We start from the raw sequence: 25,441 nt of genomic DNA on the forward strand, positions 1-25,441 counted from the left end.
TTTTGATGGAGTTGGGATTCAAGGGTGGTCTTGCAAACAGCCATCCACCACGACGGCACTGGTTGTATCTTTGAAGGCTTGTGCATTCATCCATTCATTCGCTTGGGCACTAGGTCAGCAAGCTTACACTGGTGTCTGTAAAGCACTGGGCACATGCTGGGCTTGGGCACAGTGCTGAACTTCTTGGGCCTCTTGTCTGCCCTCCACGAGCCCATGTCCTCACAAAGGAGAGGAGAATGGATGCACGATAAGGCAGCTAGAGGGTCTGTGCCACGGGAACCGTGGGGGCAGCAGCCAGGGGATAAGAGAAGGCTGTCTTACAGAGCATGGCCCTGAACGATGCGTATAGGTGAATGAATAACAGGGTATGGGAAGAGTATGTCAGGCAGAGGGTCTGCCTGGCAGCACGGAGCAAGGGCTACAGTCATGGGGGGAGCAGTGGGGTCAGGACTGGGTTGAGGCCGTGCTAAGGGGTTTGGCTTCATCCTGAGGGCAATTGATTAGGAGGCATGGAGGGTCCCAGGCTGGATGGGGGGTGGCTGGTGACTCCCCCAGCGGGACAGTGACAAATTGTGCTGAACTGAAATGCTGGGCTTCTGAGGGAGGAAGGGACCCATGAGCATTTCTTACACACAGACTCATGGCCGTAGTTTCTACTAATACCCCAGTCGTGGGGAGGGATGTGTGAGCCAGCTTCCGCATGAGGGGCTGGGTAGAATTAGATGCGGGAGAGAGAGCCGGAGACTCGGGCTCAGAGGACCACACGTCTGCTGCAGACCGTAGTTCCACTGCTCTCACGTTGTGTGACTCAACCCCCATGAGTCTGTTTCCTCACCTATAAAAGGGGGAGAGAAATAAAACCCAGCTCACAGGTGGTTAGGAGCAATGAGTCGGATAATTCCAATAAAGTGCTTGGCACGGGGCCTGGTGCATAGTGAACACTCAATGAAGGAGGTGTCCCGACCCTGCAATTGTCAGACCTGTTCTGGGAGCAGAGGAAGGTCACTGAGGACAAATGTCAGTGCAGGATAAGAAAGCTCCTGAGCCATCTCATCTGCCCAAATGGAATGAGCTGGTGAGTTGAGGCCAGGGGACCAGGATTCTGGAAGGGGTCTTGCCCAGAGAAGGTACCTCCAGTGGCAGTGTCAGGGTTCAGCTGGGTGGCACTCAGGGCTGGTGGAGCCTGTGGGTGGCTATGTGGATGGGTCTGGCTCTGGTGTGGATAGCTCCTGGGGTCCAGGCAGAGACTAGCCCACAAGTGGCTGGGAATAGCCGCCTGCTGCTGTGTGTGCTGCCTTCCGTGAGGCCACCAGATGGCACCAGAGGCTTGGATTTGAGGCCTTCCGTGGCTGGCCAGAGGGCGGCCACTGGAGGGGGAGAGGGATGGAGAGGCCAGTGCCACCCGGGTCCTCTGCTCCCCACCCTGGTCTTGCAGGGCTTTGGTTCTGAAGCTGCTTGGGACTTGGGGTGTCCTGAAGCTCATGCTCAGGGGCCACAAAAGGGACAGTCAGATTTGAAACATCACTGGGGCCTCCAAGATAGTGGGAAGGCCACCGGGATGCCAGAGGAGCAGGTGCTACCCTGACTCTGCCATCTCTTTTCTGGGGGTTGAAAGGCACGTACTCTCCTGCCTCCGTTTCCCCTTGTGTACCTGGGAAGCCCCCAATAGCCTCTGGAGACAATTTCCAAGAACTGGGGGGTGTGAGTGTGGAGGACTAGGAAGGCTTGGGGCAGGGAGGGCAGGACCCTGAGCACTTGGGCTCCTTGCCTGGCTGGCTGGGGGTGGACACCAGTGACTTCACAGATCAGTCAGGGGGTGTCCCAAGCAAGTGATCAAAAGAGTGAGCAAGCGGGAGGACGTGTGGGGCCAGGCCTGCAGGAGGCTGGCCACCCAAGGCAAACCCCCGTGGGATACTTGGCGGAACTTTCTGCAAGGGGTTCACAGTGAAGAGAAAAGAGCTCCTGTGGCTGGGGTGTAAGCTGCCTGAGGAGGGTCCCCAAGATGCAGAGAGGTTCCAGCACAGCTGCAGGAGGGTGCCAGTCCTGAGACTAGCCGTGCAGATAACTCAGCCGTTGGCTTCTCCCAGCCTCTGGCACCTGATCCACATGGTGGAGGGAACCAGGGTCTTGGGGGTCCTTGTTCCAGCCACGTAGACATGCCTTGGGGGTCCATGTTCCGCCTTCATGCACTTATTTGTTCATTTCATGAATATATACCTAGCACTGGCTCTCCTCCGTGCACTGGGTGCCATTATGGGATTGGTGACGAGAAGGCAATGGGGGACTTAGGGGCCCTAACCCAGCAGGAGCTCAGAGAGGGCGACTTGAAATATCCAGGGGGAGCAAGAGTTGGTCAGTGGCGCTAAGCCGGGAGGGCATCCCAAGCTGCAGGCACAGCCCGTGCAAAGGCCTAGAGGCGAGGGTCGGCTTCCCTCCCAGACACCCCAGCCCAGTAGAACTTGGAACAACTTGGAACAGCTGGGAGGGCATCCCAGGCTGCAGGCACAGCCCGTGCAAAGGCCTAGAGGCGAGGGTCGGCTTCCCTCCCAGACACCCCATCCCAGTAGAACTTGGAACAGAAATCGAGCCATAATCTCACCCCTCCACATGCTGCTGGGAGCCTGATCCTGCCCACCCAGAGAGCTGCACAGAAGCTGGGGTGACCCTTGCGGGGCCTCCTCCCTTCCCCCGTTTTGGAAGGGGGATCTGGAAATATGAGCCTGAGACTCTGGCAGGGTACGTGCAGCGGGGCAGGAGTTTTGTAAATGGCACCATCTGTGTGGCTGTCCCAGGGGCAGATGGGAGACCCCCCAGGCCCTCCAATCCCAGTGGGCTCGTGTTTGCACACGTGTGCACATGCATCAGCGTTTGCACACATGTGTGCGATAGACACTACATCCCCCTTATTCCGGGGAATCTACCCTGGTGTTGGGGTCTTGGGGTTAGGGAGGGGAAGGACTGGTTGGGGCCCTCGGCTCCTGCCTGGGACAGAGTTTGAACCAAGGAAGCCTGTTTGTTTGGATTCTTCGAGGTTCTCTGGCTCCCGAACAGATGGGTGTCCCCACGGCGGTGTCTGGATGGGCAGACAGCAGCCCAGCCATGCGTGGCCTGGGAGGCACAAGCCACCTTTGTGCTGGAGAAACATGAAGCCGTGGGGAAAAATAACAGATATGCAATACTTGACCATGTGCTTTACAAATCTGAAATGAGCCTGCCTCTTGTTATAGCTGCCATTACTCAAGGAACTGGGCTGGCTGGGGGTGCTTGGGCCTCAGTGTCCCCATCCATAAGATGGAAATAATAATAGAACCAATCTCATGGGGCTGCTGTAAGGAGTCAGCAAGCTCATTATCCACGAAGCTCAGGTCAGTTGTCTGAGAGAGAACTGTGAGCATGGGCGTGTTTGCTGTGTGACCCTGGGCAAGTGGCTTCACCTCTCTGAGCTTCACTTTTCTCATCTGCAAAACAGGGTTAAAGGTACTCCTGGCCCTGGGTAGCACTCTGTGTGACAGCGCATAGCAGGTTCTCACGAACGGGGCCAAATAGGGTGAGTGGGGGCTGCTCGGCCCCAGCTCGAGGCTCAGCTCTGCACGCAGCTCCTGGCTCTGCAGAGAGGGGCTGGGACCTGCCTTTCCGCGCCGCCTGACAAGACTCTGGAAAATAACATGTTATTCCCACCACTGCCTGGCTGTGCCGTGCAGTTTTCACAGTAGGCGGAAGGTCCCTCTGTTATTTCCCAGCAGCTCCTGGCTCTGCAGAGAGGGGCTGGGACCTGCCTTTCCGCGCCGCCTGACAAGACTCTGGAAAATAACATGTCATTCCCGCCACTGCCTGGCTGTGCCGTGCAGTTTTCACAGTAGGCGGAAGGTCCCTCTGTTATTTCCCAGCCCCAAGGCTCCCTCCAGGCCTCTGAGCTGGTGGAGGCGGGCGAGGCGCAGGCAGCCATCTTCTCCTGGCTGAGCTGGGCTGGCTGAGCCGGCCTCCTCTCCCTCCTCCCTTCCTTCCTCCTCGTCGTCAGCATGGTCAGCTGTGTCTGGGATGACGGCTGCAGCTTGATGGGATGTTGGAATGACTGTATTTGACAGCAGGAGATGTAGGCAGGGTGGGGGGCTGTGGGTACTGGAGACTTGGGCTTGGGCCCTGCCCTGCCCCAGGGGACTAGTCTCTTTCCCTTCTCGGGCCTCAGTTTCTCTGTCTGTGCAGAGAGGACCTGAGGAGCAAAAGGCCCTCCGTGGTTAGCTGGCTCTATCTCCTCCCCCCAACCAGCCATTATAGAAATGGGGAAACTGAGGCTCAGAGAGGTGACAGGATTCCCATCTGTATGGATGTGGGGACCAAAGCACCATGCGCTCTCTAGTTTGGAACAGGGCGAAGTCAGGCAGGTGGGGTCCCTTCAGGAAGAGGCTGTCATGTGGGCAGCTTGGGAGCGGCCCCTTGGGGCTTCTCAGAGCAGGAGTCCCAGCGCTGGCCAGACCTCCAGCCCCAAGGGGACAGATGTCCCTGAATGCTACCACATGCACCTCTGAACTCTGCACATGCATGATGACATGCGCATGCCCCTACACCCTGCATACGTGCCCACGCATACGTGACCCCACACCACGTGTCCCCACACGTGTACCCGCTCTGCTTTGCTACACTTCTGCACCTCTGCACTGCAATGCGCACACACCTACACCCGCCACATTCACACTAACCTGCCACGGCACATGCAAAAGTCATGATGTTCACAGCATGGCACACACTGGGCATGTAGGCATCCAGTCCTGCCTGCCCACGTGCCCACACAGCTCAGCTGTAGACTCAGAAAGCCCTGGGTCCCAGCGCTGACCACCCCTGTGGGACAGGAGCTGGCTCCTCTGCCTCTCCAAGAAAGCCCAGTTGCCCTGTCTTTAAACAGGCAGATAATGGAACCTGCCTCAGAAGGTTGTGAGGTCAGAGGGGGACACACACACGAGAAGAGACCCTTCTAGGCATGCAGCCCACCACCCTTGGTGCTGCCCCTGTCCCCACACCCTCCTCAACCCCCAGACCCCCTGCTCTGTGGTTGCTGATGATCCTCTGTGCTGTGTTTCAGGGGAACGATCAGGTCCGGTTTGAGCTCACCTGCTATTCACTGGCCCCCCAGATTAAGGTAAGACGTTGCTCTTAGGGGGTGGCCACTGGGGACTGAGGCCCCTGGGAGGGGCAGGGCATGGGGTTCTGAGAGGATGCACAGGACAGGGACAGTGTGCCAGTGAATCTTCTCTGGGTGGAGGCGCCCGTTGTTCCCACAGAGAGCATCGTGTGCACAGTCTGCAGCAGAGGCCACTTTCTCCCTGGCCAATCATTTTTCCTGGAGCTGCTGTCCAGGTGCCTGGGTGGGCCAGGGCACTAGACAGACAGACATTGCTGACCTTCAGCCAGTGTCCTTGACGTTCCCTGCATGCAGGCCAGAACAGCTCTGGGACATGGTGGCCGATTTCTGGGCTGGCCACAGCCCTCCCAGCCCCGGTCAGGGCCACCCAGCTATGCCCACAGCTATCTGTGCCTGAGCCTCAGAGTCTCAGACTCTTTCCTGGGGTGAAAATTACCAGGACCTCAGCCACCCCTGCCTGTGGCATGTCACCCAGGTGTTAGAGCACAAGTGGGAACCTTCCAGTCTGCTGCCCCTGCCCCTCGTCCTGACCTTGGACCTGGGCCTGTGTCCATCCATCCACCCATTCATTCCTTCACTCACTCACTTACTCATTCAGTACTTGCCAAGTCCCTGCTGGGCACAGGCCTAGGCAGGCTCCAGGTATGCACGCCCAACGCCAGGTACGCACGCCCGAGGCAGGGGCTCCCAGGCTGCGCAGGGGTGGGGCCAAGCAGTAGGAACACGGCGCAGCCACAAAGGCCAGCCCACGGGTCATTTTGCATTTTCTAGTAACCACATTGAAAAAATAAAAAGAAACAGGTGACATCACTTCAATAAAATACTTTATTGAACCCCATGTACCCAAAATGCTATCATTCAACATGTAATCAATGTAAAAAACTTTACTGAGATGTTTTGCTTTTTTTTTTTTTTGTCCTTTTTGAGACCAGCCGCACCGCGCTCAGCCAGTGAGCACTGTGAGAGCACCGGCCATCCCTGTATAGGATCCGAACCCGTGGCGGGAGCGCTGCTGCAGTCCCAGTGCCGCACTCTCCCGAGTGTGCCACGGGCTCGGCCCTGCTTTTTTTTTTTATGCTGAGTCCTTAAGGGCCAGTGTGTGCTTTGTTTACACTGGCAGCACATCTCAGTGGGACCGCCACACGGCCAGCGCTCAGGGAGTGGCCGCGCGTGGCTTGTGACCATCATATTGAACAGCATAGGCCTAGATCTGAGCTCCTTTGAGGCCACTTTGGGCTAAATCCAGGGAAGATTTGCCCCCTCCCAAGCCCCCAAGGAGTCTAAGGGGTCTCCCTTTTTTTTCTTGTAAGCGAAATATCTTTGTCCCTTTAACCAGCCAGCAGCTGGGTGGGGGATGGGAGTGGCCCAGAGGTGAGCGGTAATGAGCTCTAATGATCTATTTTGACCCCAAATGCCAGGCTGCTGAGCAGCCGTGGGACAGTGGCTGCTTGTTGACTTGCTGCAGGCAAGGTGGCAGGCATCGAGGGCCCTGTCTTGACCCCCACTTCTCTGCATTCCCACAGCAGCTTGGGGGGCCAGGGTGTCCGGTTTCTGGGTCTTTGTCTGTGGAGGCCAGGCCCAGGGGCTGGGTTGGGGCTGGGGGCATGGGCCCAAGCTGGTCTCCAGGAGTCAGGGTGAGAGCAGGGGTGTTTCCAGTGCTGAGCCTTGATCCCGATGCTGCTCGCTGTGAGACTGGGAGGCTTCAGAGAATAGCAGGCCTTCTGCCGCTCACACCCCACCATCAGATCCCCAGCCCAGAAACCAAACTGGCTTCTCCATCTAATGATGCCCCCCTGCCCACCTGCCTGAGAGGTTGCAGTCAGAGGCAGGGGCCTGGTGAGCTCCAGGGGCTAGTAGGGAGCTCTTGTTCTGGAAACCTGTCCCTGACCCCCTCAGGCCAATGAGACCCAGAGGGAATGAGCTTTGTCCCTCAGTCAGGCTGGGCTCCCCCAGCCCCCGCTTCCCCACGCAGAACAGTTCTGGGTGGGAAACGAAAAAATTGGGTAGGGGCAGCGTGTCATCTCTGGGTGCCACTGACCTCGAGCAGGGCCAGGCGAGGCAGCTGCGGCTGCATGGACTCTCCCTTAGTCGCCGGTGGTGGCCCTCAGGCGAGGATGTGAACAAGGGCCTTCCTACTTCAAACCCTCAGGTGTCATTGGGGAGACTGAGGCAGGGGGACAGGGACTTGCCTGAGGACACACAGCTATTCTGTCATGGAGCTCAGGCCTCTCCACAGCCATCCCCCAGGGTGGCAGGCTGCATCCTTCCCTGCTCAGTGGGGTCTCCCTGCCTGCACCCGTAGGCTGCATCCTCTCTGTGGACACAGCAGGAGACTGTCGGGTGGTCATTGGAGCTGCGGGCCCCTTCCCAGAGAGACCAGGTCTGCTGCTTCAGGGCCAGGAGAAGCCAGTGGCTCGGCCCGCCCCAGTTCTGACCACTTGCTCTGTGTCCAGGTCATCGCTCCCTGGAGGATGCCTGAGTTCTACAACCGGTTCCAGGGCCGCAGTGACCTGATGGAGTACGCAAAGGTAAGGCTAGAGTCTCCGCCCTCACCCCAGCCCTTGCCTGCCACCCTCCCAGGCACAGATCTGCTCGAGGCCTGCCTGGGCCCGCGACAGAAAGCCAGGACTGATCCTGTGTGATGGGGGATTGAACTGCTGCCCCAGCCACCCCCTCCTCCCCGCTGTTGCACCTGTCCCCTGGGCTGGCCCCGCAGAGGTGTGGTCATCTGCTGGGTCCATTGCCTGGGCTGAGCATCTCTGTGGGGAGCTCCCAGTCTGCTGAGCCAGAGGGTGCTGGACTCGTTCTCTCTCCTGTTCCTAGGGGACAGAGACCAGAGCCCTGCTTGCCACATATGCAGGGTGTGTCATTCGGGGTGGCTGGGGATGTGAGCAAGCGGCTGTTCTCTGCACCTCAATCACTGCTAATTGAGGCTGCTAATTGTCCCTAGCTCTTTCCCAGGAACAGGTAGGTGCTCCGAGGGGCAACGGCAGACAAAGCCTTTTCTGGCACCAGCCCCTTTTGAAGTACAAGTTGCAATAACACATATTAGAAGTTTTGCATCAAGATCCTTAGCCGCTCCCCAGGGCACCTTTCTTTTTAGCGACTCGATGGCAGCACTTGACAAACAGCCTCAATCAATCAGACAGAGGAAAAGCAACTCGGTGCACACACCAGAAAATTGCTCAGGTTTTTAAATAGCAGTCGCCAGGGCTGGCTGTGAGCTCTCGCCGCAGCCAAGGTGCCGCGTGGTAGGGGACGCGGCGGGGACGCAGCTCTGCCCCTGCCGCCAGCCTCCCATTAAGACCTGGAGAGCTGGGAGGAAAGACCTTCTCCACCATCTGTTGTTTTATTATTAAGAGGGGAGTTTACAAGAGCAAGCCCATATGTTGCCAAACAAATTGTCAAATAGCAGAGCTATTAAGGGACTGGGGCTGGCGAGGCTTTTCTCCCCACTCATCTCCTTGATGTACAGAATATGAAGCGTGTTTCGTCTTTGAGGATAATGAATTGGAACCACACCCAGCTACACTCTCAAGTTAGAGAGAGGGGCAAGGCTGACCGATTCATTTCCTTTAAGCCCCCAAACAAAAGCCACTCCTGGTTTTTCCAGCAAAGATGAATTTCAGTTTCAGGAGTGTCGCTGTCCTTCCTTTCCAGCTTCTATGCCCATTGACCTTCTGAACAGGAAAAGTTGGCCTGGGAAAGATGAGCGTGTGCCCCTCGGCCACCTACACTCTTTCTCAGAGATGCTGTCAGAATCGCGCTCTGGGGAAGCTTCGCGCACTCTAGAAGGGAGGCAGGGGCAGTGTTTCTGCACCCAGAAAATGACCGGAATAACTGAGCAGCAGTGAGGCTTTGTCCAAAATTCAGAGCCAGGCGGGATCTGAGACAGATGAGAGAAAAATCAATGGGGCTTTGAAAAATCGCTGCCTTCAAAACCCGTAAGTAGCCAAGACCAAAAGGTGCTCTATGAGACTCATAAAAAACAGGCCCGTGCTCCACTTTTCCTGTCCCCCAAACTCATCATCCAAGGGAAGAACACTCAGAACCAGCCCGTCCCTATCACTGGAAAAAGCCAGAGTGCCAGGTGGGAGCCGGAAAGCAGGCGGTTTCCTGTCTACACACTGAAGATGGTTTTGTTTTCTGTCCTCGATTACAATGAGTTTGCAGTGGGGTGGGGGACAGAGAGGGGCTGTGAAACGGCAGTGCCTTTGGTCTTGGGATGGCCACTACGGTCGGCATTTTTGAGCGTCTCTGCTGAGCTGGGGAGCCTGTCCTGTTCTTTCCTCCTTTCCTTCTCTCCCTTTCTCCTCTTCTTGCTCCTTGATGGAGGCCCATTGGGAAGGAGAGAAGGCAAGGGTCTTTCCACCCCCACCGCCCCAAAAAGACAAAACCAATGCCTCCAGGGAACCTGGCCCACTGTTCTTCTCAGCCCCCAGCTGCTGAGCCATGAGAGGAAGGACAGAGCCCAGCAGCCACCAGGATATCCCTGCAGGAAAGGCCAGCCCTGTCTTGCCCAGGGTCCTGGTCCCCACACCTGGCAATCTCCACTGGAGAGAGCACAGGGCAAGTGCGTGGATTTGACTCTGGACAACTTGTGGGGGACAAGTGCTCCCCATACTGAGCAGCCTCGAAATGAGGTGTTTTCATTTGTTCGTGTAGTTTAAATTGAAGAGCACACAAATTCTAGAGTAGATTGTGGGCTAGTATTTTAAAGTAAGTCTCCTGGTAAAGCTCAAAAAAAAAAAAAAAATACCCAGAAAGTTTTAGCCTCGTTTTAATTTTAAATTGGTGAAGGAGGAAACAGCCACTCCCTGGAGGAGGCCTCTGGAGTCTTACAGTCCTGGGAGTGAGAGCCGGAGCCCATCAGGAGAGAGAGGGCCTGCGGGGTGATGCTGGCAGAGGCTGCTGGGCTGGGGCTGGCCATGGCTCCCACTGGGACCCACTGAGGCCGAGGCACTGGGGAGGCAGAGTGTCCAGTCTCGCTGGCCTCCAGTGTGGGCCACCTCCCTGCACTCTGTGCCCATCAGGCTTGGGGAGGAGAAGGCGGTGCCTAGATGTCCCAGAGCTGGAGGAGAGTGGAATGCGTGTGCTGGATTCCAATCAGGCGTCCGCAAGGGTGGCAGGGGCCACGAAGGCAACCAGCCCGATCTCTTCCCCAAAGGCTGAGTGAGGTGGTAGCCACAGCCTTTCTAGCCCATGGTCTCCGTGGGAGGGTTTTTCTCCCTTAGCAATGGATTGTACCATTTGGAAAGCAAAACATAATCAGAGCAGAGTCCAGTGGAGATGGGGGGTCTGCTGGGGTGTTCCCCTTTTAGAGTCTACAGAGTGACGTATGTGGCTATTGCACTAGGCCCAGAGTGGGGGCGCGTCCCAGAAGGCGTGGGGCAGTGTATTATAAACAAGTGCCGCAAGCTAGAAGCCCTCGTGGGCGTCCTCCTTTCATTGGGTCCACATGTGGCACCATGTGGGCTCTGGTGGCAGATGCCTTGGTTTACCCCCAGCTCATAGGGTCGTGGTGGGGGTCACTGGTGCTGGAAGACCCTCGGCACAGTACCTAGCATGCTCTTAAGTGCTTCAGGGGTCCTTGACATGTAGACTCATAGAATCTTCCAGAAGGAACCTCCAGGGTCAGTGTGCACTCTGCAATACCTCAGATACACATTCTTGTAGTTCTGCATGGGCACATCCAGCAATGGGGCCCTCGCTCCCTCCCCAGGTGGCTCCAGGGCAGAGGAGACCAGGAGGTGGCCCAGGGTCTTGCTTGAAAGGAGGCCAGAGTTTGGGCGTTTCTCCACCCTAGACAGAACAAGGCAGCTGGGCCTGGCCCTCGCATCCACCTCCAGCTGCCTCATGCCTGACCCATGTTGTCTCTTACCTGCAGCAACATGGAATTCCCATCCCGGTCACCCCCAAGAGCCCGTGGAGCATGGACGAGAACCTCATGCATATCAGGTGAGACCCCCACCCCTGGCCCTCCCCTGCACTCCCCGACTCGTTCAGTGGGACCAACGCTGGCGAGTGTCTGCTATGTGCCCAGGCGGGATGAGGTGGCGGCCCCCGCACATGCAGTCCGCATGCTCGTGGAGCCGAGAGGCCTCGGGAGAACAGATGTCACGCTACCCAGCTCCGTCACTGCTGTCGCTGCAGTTCTGATCAGCTTTGTAGAGACCTAGCCTCATCTAGGGTAACAGAGGGCTTCTCTGAGGAGTGGCATCTGCAGTCGAAACCTCAAGAATACAGAAGGCCTAAGCAGGGAACAGGGAAGAGTGTTTAAGGCAGAGGGACAGCATGTGTGAAGGCCCCCATGTGTAGAGGGCTTCTCTGAGGAGTGGCATCTGCAGTCGAAACCTCGAGAATACAGAAGGCCTTAGCAGGGAACAGGGAAGAGTGTTTAAGGCAGAGGGACAGCATGTGTGAAGGCCCCCATGTGTGGAGCCCTGGGGTGCCCCAGAGGATGAGGGAAATATCCCGGCTCTTCCTGGCAACCTGCAGCTCCCACAGCCTACTGTGGTGGGCCCAGAACGTTCCAGGCAGGCCTGGCAGCAGTTGCTTTGGCAGAAAAAAAGGCAGACCAGACTTGTGGGCACAATGGGGTGTGTGTTGGGGGCTGGGGGTGTGCATGCCGTGGCTGTGTCCCTCCCCGACTGACCCCCTGTCTTCCCTCCCTCCCCCACACAGCTACGAGGCTGGAATCTTGGAGAACCCCAAGGTAATCCCCCGTTTGCTCCGAGCGGCTGCCTTTGGTGGTAGCTGCTCCGTGCCGATGCCGTCTGATGTATTTGTTGCCTAATTTGAAATTTCACGGGGGGCCGGCCGTGGGGCTGGGGCTGAGCCCTGCCTGTGTTCCCCCACCCTCCCCAGCCAGTCCCCTCCGCCTGCCCTCTCTATGCTGCGTTTTAAGGTCCCCCCTCCCCAGTGCTTTTGTTCTAATTGCTGCTGGGATGAATAGGGGAAGGAAATATTTCAGGGCAGCATAGAGGGACAGTGTGTGACTGCGAGACAATGAAGAAGTAATTAGGCAGATGAGACACTCGTGGGAGGGCCCAGCCTGCGTCCACCAGCTCTCAGGCCGCGCTGCCCGACTGGGGGCAAAGGGGGGGGCACAGATCCGAGCCTCAGGACCCATTTGTCTGGGTCTGTGTTCCACACCCGCCAGCCGGCCACCCTGATCCCCTGTCCCCAGCCTCCCAGGCTGGCCAGGCTGGGCCCTCGGCCCTATTTGAAGTTTAGGGTTTCTCTCCCTCGGGGTGGGGGGTTCTTTGTGTCTCCCCCTGCCCACCATGGGAGGTGGGGGAAGGAGGGTGAAATCTATCGTGGGAAGAGAAAAATCTCTTTGTCCCCAAGGAAGTGTGTCTCCATTCGCTGGCCCAGCCCCATACCCGGACGGCTGGTTTGGGGGTGGGGTGGCTGCTTGGCTGAGGTTAGGGAAGAAGTGTGCTCTTTTGGGGGGGCGGTAGCTGGGCCTGGTGTATCTAAGAAGCCTGCTGGAGGGGAGGATGCCCAGTGGTTTTGGTGATAGGATGGAGAGTACCAGATCCCTGCCCAGGATCACAGGATGGCTCCTCCCAGGGCCCAGTGGCTCTGACTCTCCCCTGCCTGCCATCCCAGGCAATGCCAGACCATTCACTTGGTCGGTGTTGGCCATAACACATACCAGTGACCATTTCTGGGGACCAGGCTTGGGTCTGGTATTTTCCTGGTTTAATTTCCTTGGATGCAGGCTGTGGTGAAGAAACTGAGGCCAGAGTGGTGATTTGCCCCAGGACACCAGATGCTCTGGCCTCTGTGGCTCCCCCACTGCCCACGGCCCCCCCCCCACCTGCTCATCCTGCCTGGTCTAAACTTGTCACTCAGCAGAGCCAGCACCCTTGTCCCCTGGGGGCTGATGGGCCCTATAGAGCTGCTGCCTGCTGGCCACAGGTTTTTCCAGTTCATGCTCTGCTGACCCCACAACACTCAGGCCAGCCACCCCTAATTAGGCAGTCACTCAGCACCAGGGGAGGCGGGGGACTGAGCTTCACAGTGCCTTCCAAGCATGCTGGGAAACCACCCCCAGCCCATTCCAAGCAGCCTGTGGCCGTCCCCTCACCAGAGAGGAGGCACCCAGAGAACAGACCATCTCAGCATTGGGGGAGCAGAGCAGGGGCCAGAGGCAGTGCTGGGGGCAGGGAGGGGGGTTCAAGGATTGGTGCAGGTTACAGGCCTCCTGTCTAACGAGGGCACTGGATGCATATGTAAGTGCTAAAGGCTATCTTTGTTAAGGATTTTGCTACCCAGTCAGTACTAAGATCCCAGAGACAGGAAACTTGAGTCTAAATCCCAACTCTGCTTCTTATGGCTGTGCAACGATGGGCAAGTTACCCAACCTCTCTGAGCCTCCCATTCCTCATGCACAAAGTGGGAAACCACAGCTCCTCGTTCCTGGGGCATCTAAAGAGCTTGGCCTGGCACCAGGCAAAACCTCTATCGTGGAGCTGGGGGGTCCTGCCCTCCCTCCTCATGCTGGCTGAGATTCTTTGGGGAAGAAGGGGTCAAGCAGGAAAGGCTGGGCCGGACTGGGTGTGAGGTGAGAGAAAACATCATTCCCGCAGAGAGGCATGGGGCCTGGCCGAGGCACCCAGGATCGGGCCACTCCTGCAGGGGGTCTGCACCCGCCTCCAGGCTGGCCTGGCCACGGTGTCTCCCCCAGGGCTCTGCGCTGGAGGCTAAACTCCAGGACCCACCCTTGTGTCTCTGCCTCTCATGTGTGGAGCGGCCGGGTCCCCTGGGGGGGAGCTCTGGGGGACAGACCTGAAGGGACTCCCCTGCCCCTCCCCCTTTCCAAAAAAAAGCCCTGAGACCTGCGGAAGGGAGGGTTTGAAGGCAGATGGCCGAGCCATTTTCTGCCTCCATGAGGGCTGATTGAAGGGCAATGAGGCAGCTAATGCGAAGAAAGACAGAAATTTACTTGCTTTAACTTCACGCGGCCCGGGTGAGAGCGGCATTCAGCGCCGGCCGCCGGGCTGCCGGCTGAGCGGGCTGCGCAGCATCGATCATGCCTGCACATCACGGCTCAGTGCATGGGCCATTTGCTTCCAATCTCTCCTCCCCGGCCCCGGTTCGTGCGTTCTCTCGCCCTCCCCCCACCCCCACCCGACGCTCTCCCTCTTTCTCTCCACTCTCTCCTCCCCCAGCACCCCCCCCATGACATTGGAAGTGAGCCCTCCTGCTGGGATGGATAAAGAGATGGCATTGATACTCAGCAACAAACTATTTGTCATTTGAACTGGGCTTTTAGGAGGGAGAGTAAAAAGGAGGCAGGCGCCCAGCCACCTCGGAATGCAAAGCAAATGTTATTTCTATTTAGGTATTTTATTTAGTTATTTTATCTACTTGGCAGTGCTGTCAGGGGCCCACCTGGCTTACACTGTAGAGTGCTGGACTCGCGTCCTTGACTTGTTTGAAGGGTGTGGCATGGCACGGGTGGGGCCCTCAGGGCTGGCACCCTGGTATGAGTTGAGCCCCAGCTAGGGGGAGTCCCAGGCAGGTGCAGAAGAGGCTGTGGCATTGTGCTGGTCACCCACAGTCCATCCCCAGTTCATTCTGCCTTTTGGCTGAGGATGGGCCCACATCTGTCTGTGCACAGAGAACTTGGGTGTGGGCAGGGCCCAGTGGGACCCAGGGAGCCTGGCATTTCTCTGAGAGCAGCCCTGGCACCTGCCCCATGGCTAATGATGCTGGCCTTCCCCGGCCACAGGTCTCACACCATTTCTCAGCCCAGATTACTAGAGCAGCTGGGAAATGGCATGGGCTGGTAGGAAGAGCACCGGGCAGGAGATCTAGTGTCCCCAGGGCTGGCTTCTGAAGTATGATTTGGACAAGCTGCTTCCCTGGGCCTTTGTTTCCCCTGGTCCATGGAGGCATTAAGCTGGGGGTCCTTAAGGACCCCTCCCACCTCTTTGGGTCTGTCTTTAAGGTCAGTTCTGGGTTCTTGTTTCTGCCCCACAGGTGGAACAAATGAAGGGACGCGGGAGTCCTGAGTCACACCACACTTTGGGGGGGCTCCATCTCAAGCCCCTGCTTGAGCTCAGAAGTAGCGCTAGAAGGATCAACCATCCCAGTTTGTCAAGGATTAAGAGGTTTCTTTGGACACAGAACTTTCAGCGCTAGAACCAGGAGAGTCCCAGGAAACCGTGGTAGTTGATCACTTTAGCATAGAGCCAGCAGTTAAGTGGCCACAGGCGAGTGATCCACCCCACGCGGGGAGGACGGGCCTCTCCTGGAGGGGCTTTTTTGGGAGGCAGGCCCAGCACCTGTCACAGTCTGTTCCAGCTGTCTTTTCAACCTGCAGAGCACGTTACAGTTTGCACCAGGCCTTTCCCGGCATTTTCTTGTGTGTTTTCATATCCAGTAAAAAAATATAAAAGCTGTCTAAACACTTAAATCGTAAGAGAGTCGAGGGCAGGTTTCATTCTCCCTATTTTACAAATGAGGAAACTGAGGCTGAAGGAGGGGAAGCAGCTTGCCCAAGGCCCCCGCAGCCTGAGGTCTTGACTCCTGCTTAGGGCTATTTTCCACTACTCTAAACTCCAACATGCATTTGCCAAAGGCCTCGTGGGTTCCTTGTCCTGTGCTAGGTGCCAGGGAAGAGCTCAGATGCGATCCATGCCCGCAGAGCAGACCTCACAGCTGCAGTTACCGTCCTTTCCCTCAGCCTCAACTTCTTCATCTGTAGATGGGGTGACAGTGCTGGACCTTCTTACCAAACAGGGCTGCTGAGAACTCAAAAGAAATTATAGTTGGAGGGTGACATGGGAATCTGCAAGGTTTTGAAAGCAAAGATTTAAGGGACTGCCATTCCAAGGACTTAGCAGGTGGACCAGAACGGCTGGGCACGGGGTGCCCACAGGAGGGACTTGAGCAGTCAGGCCCAAGAGGACCCATCTCCACGGTGGCAAGCGTCCAAGCCACAGCCTGTGGGAGCTGGGGCCTGGGGAGGTGGGCGGGAATTTTGACGGTTCCAGGCAGCGAGCCGCCCCTCCACCACTGCCTCAAGACAAGCAGCATTTTCCAACACGCCCAAGAAAAAATATACATAAAGGTTGATGTGTTTTCAAATGGGTTTTCGCTTTCCGCTTCTCTTTTCTCCCTGTGAGTATTAACCTCAGGGGCCCTGGGGACGGCTCGGCTCGCCAGAGCACCTGCTGGGGTCACGCGCAGTCATTAGCTTTGCGGTCAGTGCAGAATAAACCCCAATTCCCGGCGCTGGCGGGAGCGTGCGTGCCCGCTCCCGGGAAGCCCACGCTCCTGCTCCTCCAGAGTCGCACTTCTTCCTGCCTGACTTGCTCCTCTCCTGCTATTCTACCTCCAGCTGTGGGGGCGTCGAAGAAAAAGATGAGATCAAGTTGAGGGGAAAAATTGTCTGATTTCTTGAGCCCTTTGTTTCCCAGGCCCCTGGCAAGCGGGGCTGGCTCTGGGCTGGGGGCTGGGGCGCCTGCTGGACCATACCAGATGGTGGGGAGGTGCCAGCACCCCCCTGATTCTGGAGAGGGGAGAGGGGTGCAGATCCCTGCAGGAGGTGGGGTACAGGGTGTCCAGGGACCAGCATGTCTTGGCTTGGCTCCGGACTCCCAATCCTCCAACCTCTTTCTGTCTTTTGTCAGAACCAAGCGCCTCCAGGCCTCTACACAAAGACCCAGGACCCCACCAAAGCCCCCAACAGCCCTGACATCCTTGAGATCGAGTTCAAAAAAGGTATGTGCTCCCTCACCTCCCCACCCCCGCAATGGGACTCAACTCAGAGCCCTGACTCCTGTCCCCTCCCTGTCTGGGGGCCTAGGCCCTCTGTATGCTTCCTATGTTCCTGGAAGCCAGAGTTCAGGCAGGGGCTTCAAGGGCTCCCAATAGCCCCCTTCCTGGACAGTGGGATTCATGGAAGTCTCCAGACTTGGGAGGAAACACCCTCAGCTGCCCGTCACACAATTCATGGACACTAGGTCTGGAGTAAGAGCTGTCCTGTCCCTGAGCAGCCACATGCTAGCTGCTTTGGGACTTTGGGAAAGTCACTCAACTTTCCTGGGCCTCAGTTTCTTCATCTGTAAACTGGGGATGAAAGAGTGCCTGCTGTTTTCCTGGTACAGAATGAGGTCTGTATGGGAAGTATCCAGCACCAGGCTCATCCAGCACTGGAAGGGGCTCAATAAATGACCCACCGTATAGAGCTGGCCCCAAGGAGCACCTGACCCCACATCTAAAGCCTTAGCCAGTCCTCCGGCCCTAGGTTCAAAGCTGCCATTGCTCTTGCTGCCTTCAGCAGTGGGGACAGGGTCTCCTGATCACCCCCATCCTCACTGCTATCAACAAGAAGCATATGCTGGCCTGGCCTGAGTGCCCAGCCTGGAGCTCAGCAGGATGGCCATCTCTGCCTTGGAGGAAGGAGGGGAAGGCAAGGCATGCCTGACCAGGCTCTGGGTGAGGCTTGGGGGCTCTGAGGGGAGGACCTTTCCAGGAGGCTGCAGAGATCAGGGAGGCTTCCTGGAGGAGGTGGTGCTGGCAGGAGCTGGAGGAACAGAGGAGGCATGAGGACATCGCAAGCCCAGGCAAGGAGGCTGGCTCGTCTGTCCACAAAGCAGCTGCCCAGGCTGGAGCAGAGAGCAGAGAGGGCTTTGTGGAGAGGCAGCAAGGGGATCCCCCATTCACTCTCTAGTTAATTTATTTGAAGTTTTAATCTAATTATTAACTATTTTAAAGGCTAAGAGGCTTTCTCCAGCAACAGCACCAACAATGTCACCTCTTCTCCCGGGCAGGCCCCATCCGAGGCCCCAGCGAAGGCCGATAATAGGACCGGGGAGGGAAAGAAGGGGAGAGGGGAGAGGCGGGGGTGGCGCGAGGGGCTTAAGGTTCATTATTGGGCAGACTTACATTTAATAGCAATTTACAACCAAGTTATAAAACCCCTGGAAATGGGGGTTAAGAATGGTGAGGCTGACAGCGCCTTGAGCGAAGCCCCTCCGAGCGGCGCCTGGCTAATAAAGACTCGAAAGCCGCTATTGAGGCCTGATTGGCACCCGATGGCTCGCTACATGGAAATGAGCCGGGCAGATGGGTGGGGATTAGCCGCCAACTTTGAGCAGCTTTTCTTTGTCACTGTTACGGCTCTCTTGTTAGCCCCTAATACATGTATTGCTCATTTCACACCGCTCGAGAAAGCGCCCCTTGCTATTCAAAGTCAACCCCGAACCCACCCACTGCCCCCACCCCCGGCCACCCCCCTTGACACGACCCTTCCCTTGCCGAGCAGCGGCCGCATCCCTCCTGCCCTCCTGCCACCCCAGACCCGACTTCTCAGAATTCACGGACGCCTCCGACACCTCTCCTGCCCGAGCGGGCACCGTTTCACCCCCATCAATCAGAGGGCTGCGTGCGGGTCTGGGGTACGGGGTCGGGGCGCGGGGGTCCGCCTGACAGACGTGGCAGGGGGCTGTGTGTGTGTGTGAGTGTGTGCGTGTGTGCGAGCTCAGCCACTCCTTGGCCAGGCGGCCCCCGGGTAACTGGTGGGACAGAAGGTGCTCCTGGTGTAAGACAATAGTGGAGCGTGAAATTCAATTAGTTCAGGGCCTGGTTCCAATTTCACAGCCCCTAAATGCAAAAGGGGCAAAGAGAATGGGAGGGTGGGGGAGAGCGTTTTTTATTGCATTTTCTCTTTCATTCTGGGGGGCTTTCTCGCCCCTTCTCTCCCCCCAGCAGGCCTCAACCTGCACAGGGCTTTTGAAGGAGTCATTTGGAGTCCATATCTGTCACATCCATTTAAGGCGTTGCGGGTGGAGGGAGAGGGCGGGTGGCAGGCACAGGCTCCTCTGCTAAACCCTGGCCCAGAGGCCCACTGCCCTCTCCTCCCGCCCTAGGGGTCCCTGTGAAGGTGACCAATGTCAAGGATGGTACCACCCACCAGACCTCCTTGGAGCTCTTCATGTACCTGAATGAAGTCGCGTGAGTGCCCACCTGCAGCCCTGCCCGGCAGGCACTGGCCTGGACCATTGCGGCTAATGGTCATTGCTAAGGTTTAGGGGCTGGGGACAGGCTGAGGACAAGTTGTCCTAGCCCCAAAGGCACAGAGTCTCCCCACCCAAGGTGACTGGTTTGGCAGGAGAGTCCCAATGGTCCTTATTTAAGTCCCTCAGCCTTGGAAGATAACAACCCCAGGGGCTGCACTGGCCCCTAGGGCCTATCAGGCTGGGACTCCCAGGCTCTCAGCCGCATCAAGGGAGACCAGGATAGAAGGAGAGATGAGCCGTGGTTAGAGCTGGTGCCAGGGAAGGTTCAGACGGAGGTAACAGAAGGAGCAATTAAACTCACTGAGTGATGTGGGCAGTCCCTTCTCTCTCTGGGCCTTAGTTTCCCCACCTGTACAATGGGCACTTGGACCAGGTGACCTGGCCCAGATGTCCTCTGAGTCTTAAATCCTGAGATGGAGCCTAACATCTTGCATAGGGGCCAAACTGTGCCCACTGCGACAGCCTGCAGCCCAGAGCCCAGGTGGGTGGGTGGCATTTGACTGCAAGCCTGCAGCAGCACCTGGATCCAAGTGACCCATCCTTCCCACAGGGGCAAGCATGGTGTGGGCCGCATCGACATCCGGGCCAAACTGTGCCCACTCTGCGACAGCCTGCAGCCCAGAGCCCAGCTGGGTGGGTGGCATTTGACTGCAAGCCTGCAGCAGCGCCTGGATCCAAGTGACCCATCCTTCCCACAGGGGCAAGCATGGTGTGGGCCGCATCGACATCGTGGAGAACCGCTTCATTGGAATGAAGTCACGAGGTCAGTCTGCCCACCACCCCTGGGGTGTGCCTTGGCTCCCAGAGACCCCCGAGACTCCCACCCATTCAGATGTTGCTATTCCCGTGCTACATGGTGACCTTGGGCAAGTCCTTTCACCCGACTAGACTACAGTTCCACTCTTGGGAAATGGGGATGATGGGCCCTTTGCCACTGACTTCCCAGGGTATTATAGAAGAGCCGTCCTAAGAGGTGGGAGGGGCTCAGAGGAGGAGGAGGCCAGAGCCAGGCCTGGAGGTCAGGCTCTCTTGTGTCCTGGGCGGGTCGGCCGGGTTTGGAGGCCGACCATGCAGAGCCGATTTCGTGGTCATTAAGGCTGCATCGTGGGTGCTAGCCAGGCAGGACAGGAATCCTGCCAGGAGTGGGCGCTGTGGGCTACACTGGTGCTGTGAGCCTGTCCCAGCCTCAGTCATGGCATGGAGGCCCTTTTTCCAGGGACAGGCAGGGCTCTATGGTGTGGAGTGACTGCCACCTTGGCTGGCTGGGCCTGGGGGGAAGAGGAATTGGCCTCCAAGCAGGTGCCTCTGTCTGTCTTCTCTCAGTCTTTGTCATCGTCACCGTTTCATCTCACTACACCCTCCTCTCTGGGACTCAGTTTCCCCATCCACAACAAGGAGGTCTCAGGTCTCTGAGGACCTGCCGGCAGGTGATAAAGCAATGCTGCATTCTTTTGGGGGGTCTCCGAGAGGGAGGGGGCAAGGTTTAAGCAGCTAGAGCCCCTGAATTTGGCACCTGAATTTTTAAATGCCAGTGATGAGGTCAGGGGCCCCTATTTTGGCAGGTGTTCAAATTGCTTTGCTTAGTTAGGGTCGATTTGAAAAGTAACACAACCAAATGAAACTAGGCCAGGGTATGGTCATGGCTCTTTGTCCTTCAGGACATTTTTACTAAGATTCCAAAATCTAAAGACATGGCCAGATTTCAGGTGTTAGGAAAGGGTGCTGGCCTAGGAGGCGGGTGCCTGGGGTTCTTGTGCCAGGTTTGCCCTGCCTTGCCCAGTGACCTTGGACTTGTCATCTCTGGGCCTCAGTTTTCCCAGGTGTGATGCGGTGAGTGTGGGGGTGGGGGTTGGATCATTCTGTCTCTGACCTGTTTGGAGTTACCTCAAAAGGTGCAGGGAGGAGTGCGGGGCGGAGGCCACTTTGCCTCTTTTCTGCAGTTCTTACCTCCTTGCCACGGCTATTATCCGTGAGAAACAATCTAATTGAAACTCTCTGGGAAGGCCTTGTCGAGAACAATGTTACTAATTAGCTGTTCCCTTTCATCCTCACTTACCTTTGTCTCTTACCTATATTAACATCTGATTAAATGTCCCTTTGTCTCAACCTGCCCTTGGGAGCTGGCACAATGTGAGTCCTCCAAGGCAGAACTGGGAGGGACCTTGAGGAGTCAGAGATGAGCGCCTCACCTTACAGATGGGGAAACCAAGGCCCCAGGTGGGGAGAGGGCTTGCTCAAAGTCCCAGGCACACGGGTGGCAGGACCGGGACTGATGACCAGGCCCCAAGAAGCATGGAGTGGAGGGCTAAGAGCTTGGACTCTGGAGCGGATGGATCCAGGTTCAAACCCACATACACTAGCAGGAACTGATGCGATGGATGTGCTCCATAAATGGTGGCCAGTCCCCGGAGGCATGCTGGGTGAGGGCAAAGGCAGCCTGTGCCCTCTGAGAGCTGTCAGTGTGGCACCTATTGTCATGCCTTCCCATGCCTGTGGCAGGCATCACGCATCGATTCTGCTGCTGGCTGCAGACGTGTGTCAGTGCTGCTGTCAGGCACTACCAGTCGGTCAGGACTGGCACAAGGGGTGAAAGTGAATTGCTTTCCCTTACTGGAGAGATCAAAACTGGCTCAAGGTCACCCTGAAATGGCATCTTACGGGTGGGGAAAAGTAGAGGAAAAGTGAACTGGAGAAGGCAGTGTGGAAAGCCCGGCTGCGCTATTCTGGGAAGACGTCATGGAGGTGGTGGCGGTAGAACAGGCTTCCACTGGCAGAATGTGGAATGGGGGGTAGAGGAGAGCACTCCAGGGAGGGTGGCAGAGAAGGGTAGGAGGCACCCCAGGTGGCCTCTTGGGTGGTGGGTTGGGTCTGAGTGGGGCCAAGCCCCTGGATACCCAGGGGCAGCACACTGAAGGGCCAGTGTCAGGGGTCAAGGCTTCGGTGCCAGACCTGAGTCCCGACCTTGTCTCCATCACTACTGGGAAAGTAGCTCAGCCTCCCTGAGCCTCGACTTCTTTATCTGTGAAATGGGTTGCTGTGCGAATCAAATGCACACAGCTCTTGAGGTGGTGCGTCTGGAGGGTAGACTACTATGTTTTTTCTGGAACTGGGGCATCATCCACATAGAAGACCACAGCCACGAGATCAACAATCTGTTACAATCCTCTCAACTCCTTACCACCTGCCCAGGTATTGTGTGTGTACCTGTCGGGGACTGTCCCTAAAAGCAAAGAATTCAGTCTGAGAGTTGTACAGTGTTTTGGGAAGGATATAACTCCTTACCACCTGCCCAGGTATTGTGTGTGTACCTGTCAGGGACTGTCCCTAAAAGCAAAGAATTCAGTCTGAGAGTTGTACAGTGTTTTGGGAAGGATATCAGAATTCTGACTCTAAGAACTTGCTGTGTGACCGTAGGCAAGTTGCTTTCCCTCTCTGGAATTCCCAAGTGTGAAAGGAGGGCCAGACTGAGATTTATCATCTCCCTCTGGAAGTTCTAATTTGCCTATTTTCTTGCTTGGGTTGTGGGGGTGGGAGAACAAAGTTGCTTGGTAATTTTAGGGTGGTGTCTTGTTTTTATTTCTCCACTCCAAATATTTCGCTGTGAGTAGGAAAGAGTGGAGACAATAAATTAGGGGGTTGTGGATTCCCCCATGATGAGGTTTTTATTAAGTGCATGGGAGAAGCTGTTAATCGTCAATTATACTGAGGGCAGAGCAGGAAGATGCGATTGTCCCTGTCTTGGTGTACAAGGGGAAAATGTCATTTGTATTGATTTTACAAAGCTCGTAATTGAAATCCGTTAAAGGCTTGTTTTTTCGTCGGGGGGTGGGGGGTAGGGAGTTGGGCAGTGCCCTTGCCCGGGTCTGGGGTGGCCAGGTCAGTGGCGCTAGGGGCGTGGGGTCAGGGACAGGGGCTTGAGAAGCTGCAGATGGAATGGCTTCGCTGTATTGTGGCTGTTCACGTCGTCATTATCACATTATCTTTTTAACTCTGGAGGGGGGCTAATTAAGTGAAGTAAATGAAATCAGTGGGGAGGAGAAGGCGGGCCAGGCAGGCAGGGGGGTAGCGGGCAGGAGCCAGCACGTGTCCTTCGTGTCCTTCGGCTCACCTCTCTCCCCTCTCTGGCCGCAGACTCCTCACCTCCCAGCCCTGCCCCGCCCGCCTCCCTTCCTTCCCTCCTCTTCCTCCTCCTCCCTTTGCTGTCTCCCTTCTACTCTCTTCCCTCCACCCTCCCATCTCTCTCCCACCCTCCCCTACCTCTCACTTCCTCCTTCCTCCTTCACTTTCTGACCACGAAGGAATGTGGGCTGCCCACCCACTTGTGCAACCTGTCCACCCACCTGTCCAGCCCTCCCAGGGGCTCTGCTCAAATGGAACACTCTAGACGGACACTGGAGGGAGACCTGTGAAGCAAAGGGGCTCTCAGTCCCAGAGGCCTGGGGTGGCCAGCCTCAGAGGGGGACCCGGTTCCCAGGAAGGGGCCCGCCGTGCACCAGGAGCCTAAAGGGTGGTTAGAGTCCCACCCTGACCTGCTTCTTATCACCATGGCAACTGCCTCTAGCCTTGGCCCTGGTACCTAAGAGGAGAGCCCTTGGGCTCCAGCCAACCTCCCTTCTCCCGGCCTTTTCAAATCTCTTCCTCTGGATACTGCTTTCTGAAAGCACCAGAGCCCCTGGTCCAGGTGCCCCAGCCCCCACACCCTGACCCCTGGCTAAATTGGTGGATCCCACTCAATTCTGCCAAATTGCCCAGTCCAGACTAAGCTGGCAGCCTCGGGGACGGACAAGGAGAGTCTAAGCCGGAGCAGCTGTTTGGTCCCCACCTCCTCCTCCCTGGTCCACTCTCTACTCCCAGCCCCCGCCAGCCCCCAGCTCCCCATCGCCCCCCACCGCCCCCCACCCTTCTTGGCAGTGATTATGGTGTGATTGAAGCTGCTTCACAACGCTGCTGACACCTCTGTCTCTTCCCTGTAAACACGGGCAGATGAAAATAGACACTTGGAGCTGCTGTGCGTGTCACTCCAAAGATGTCTGTTGTCTCTTCCTTGGCGACACCGAGACTCAGCTGTCATTTCCTCCTCCTTTTTGCGCAGTGGTTTGTATGGCGACTGTCAAAAGCCCCAAATCCATAGTCTTTTAGCATCAGGTTTCTGTCACCGATTTTTTTAAAGTCATTTTTTTCCCCAGAAGAAATACACAGAAATCGTTTGTACCCCCTACCCCGGTGGAGAGGAGAGAGAAGATCTTTAAGGTGCGCGCGTGCGTGCATGCACACACACGCAACGGCAGCAACCTAACAACAAGCTTTTGATCAGTCACAATTAACTTTAACACCTTCTCAGAGAAGGAGCAGGAATATTAATGGTGCTGGTGTGTTTTATGGCTGTGGCTTTTCTTCTTGCTCATGACCCTTCCTGCAGCTGCCTGGGAGGGTTGCCAACCGTGAGGCTGGTTCCGAGGGCTCGGGAGCAGGTGGACTCTGCCCACCCCTCTGCCCGCCAGGCACTCTTTGCTCCTGGGGGCCTCATTTTCCTAGGGGACCTTCGGCAAGTCGTAACTTCTCCTTAATCCCTGAACACTACCTGTGTTCTCCCTCTCCGGACTGTTGGGAAGTGATGCTGTGGCCTTGAGTGTTCTAGAGGAAAAACCATCAGGACGCATAATATGCTGGGGCAACAACATGTCTGGCTACTTCCCTTCCAAGCAGGTCTCGGAAGAAGTCACAATATACGAGCAGCAGGACCTTACAACCTTCTTGTTTTCACACAGGTGCCTGGGGCCCAGAGAGGGGGGCTGACATGGGCCAAGGTCGCACAGCAAAGCCAAGCTGGGCACTCCTTACAGGTGTAAGATGCGGGACTTCTGGTTCCCAGCCCCAGCCCTGCAGATACAGCTTGGACTGTGCCCCACACCTGGCCCAGCTGAGGACAGAAAAGCAGGAAGGCAGTCTGGGTCGCCAAGAGTTGAAATGAGGAGGGCTCCAATGACTGGCCTGCCTGGGATGGCGCTGTTGTGACTGTGTGGCCAGTATAAGGACGGGCTTTGTGAGTTTCTGGGTTTTTTCAAAACGTAGCAAAACTAATTATTAGGAGGCCTGTTTCCAACCCAATAAGTATTGAGCTCCTAGTTTGTGCCAGGATGAGAAGGCCAGCAAGCCTTTGTTGGTACCTTGCTGCTGGTGGCTCTTGGGAAATCGCTTTATTCTTGGTGATAAATCTGGGATATTTCAAATTTTGCACCTGGAACACTGTCATCTCCGCCACTTT

General features: G+C 56.7%; 1 protein-coding gene across 2 annotated transcripts in view; it reads left to right on the plus strand.

Annotated features, from left to right (window-relative positions):
- The window catches only part of ASS1 (argininosuccinate synthase 1), a 53,027-nt gene that overhangs the window by 9,723 nt on the left and 17,863 nt on the right, over window positions 1–25,441 (plus strand). Inside the window, exons 4-10 of one of the 2 annotated variants that reach the window (XM_008581680.1) lie at window positions 5,078–5,134; window positions 7,591–7,665; window positions 11,025–11,095; window positions 11,822–11,852; window positions 16,786–16,876; window positions 19,027–19,111; window positions 19,875–19,939. In XM_008581680.1, coding sequence (XP_008579902.1) covers window positions 5,078–5,134; window positions 7,591–7,665; window positions 11,025–11,095; window positions 11,822–11,852; window positions 16,786–16,876; window positions 19,027–19,111; window positions 19,875–19,939 — 475 coding nt within the window. The remainder of the gene's footprint in view (window positions 1–5,077; window positions 5,135–7,590; window positions 7,666–11,024; window positions 11,096–11,821; window positions 11,853–16,785; window positions 16,877–19,026; window positions 19,112–19,874; window positions 19,940–25,441) is intronic. The other variant, XM_008581681.1, reaches the window with a different exon arrangement.

The sequence above is a fragment of the Galeopterus variegatus genome, unplaced genomic scaffold, assembly GCF_000696425.1.
Source record: "Galeopterus variegatus unplaced genomic scaffold, G_variegatus-3.0.2 Scaffold2432, whole genome shotgun sequence".
NCBI classification, from domain to species: domain Eukaryota; kingdom Metazoa; phylum Chordata; class Mammalia; order Dermoptera; family Cynocephalidae; genus Galeopterus; species Galeopterus variegatus.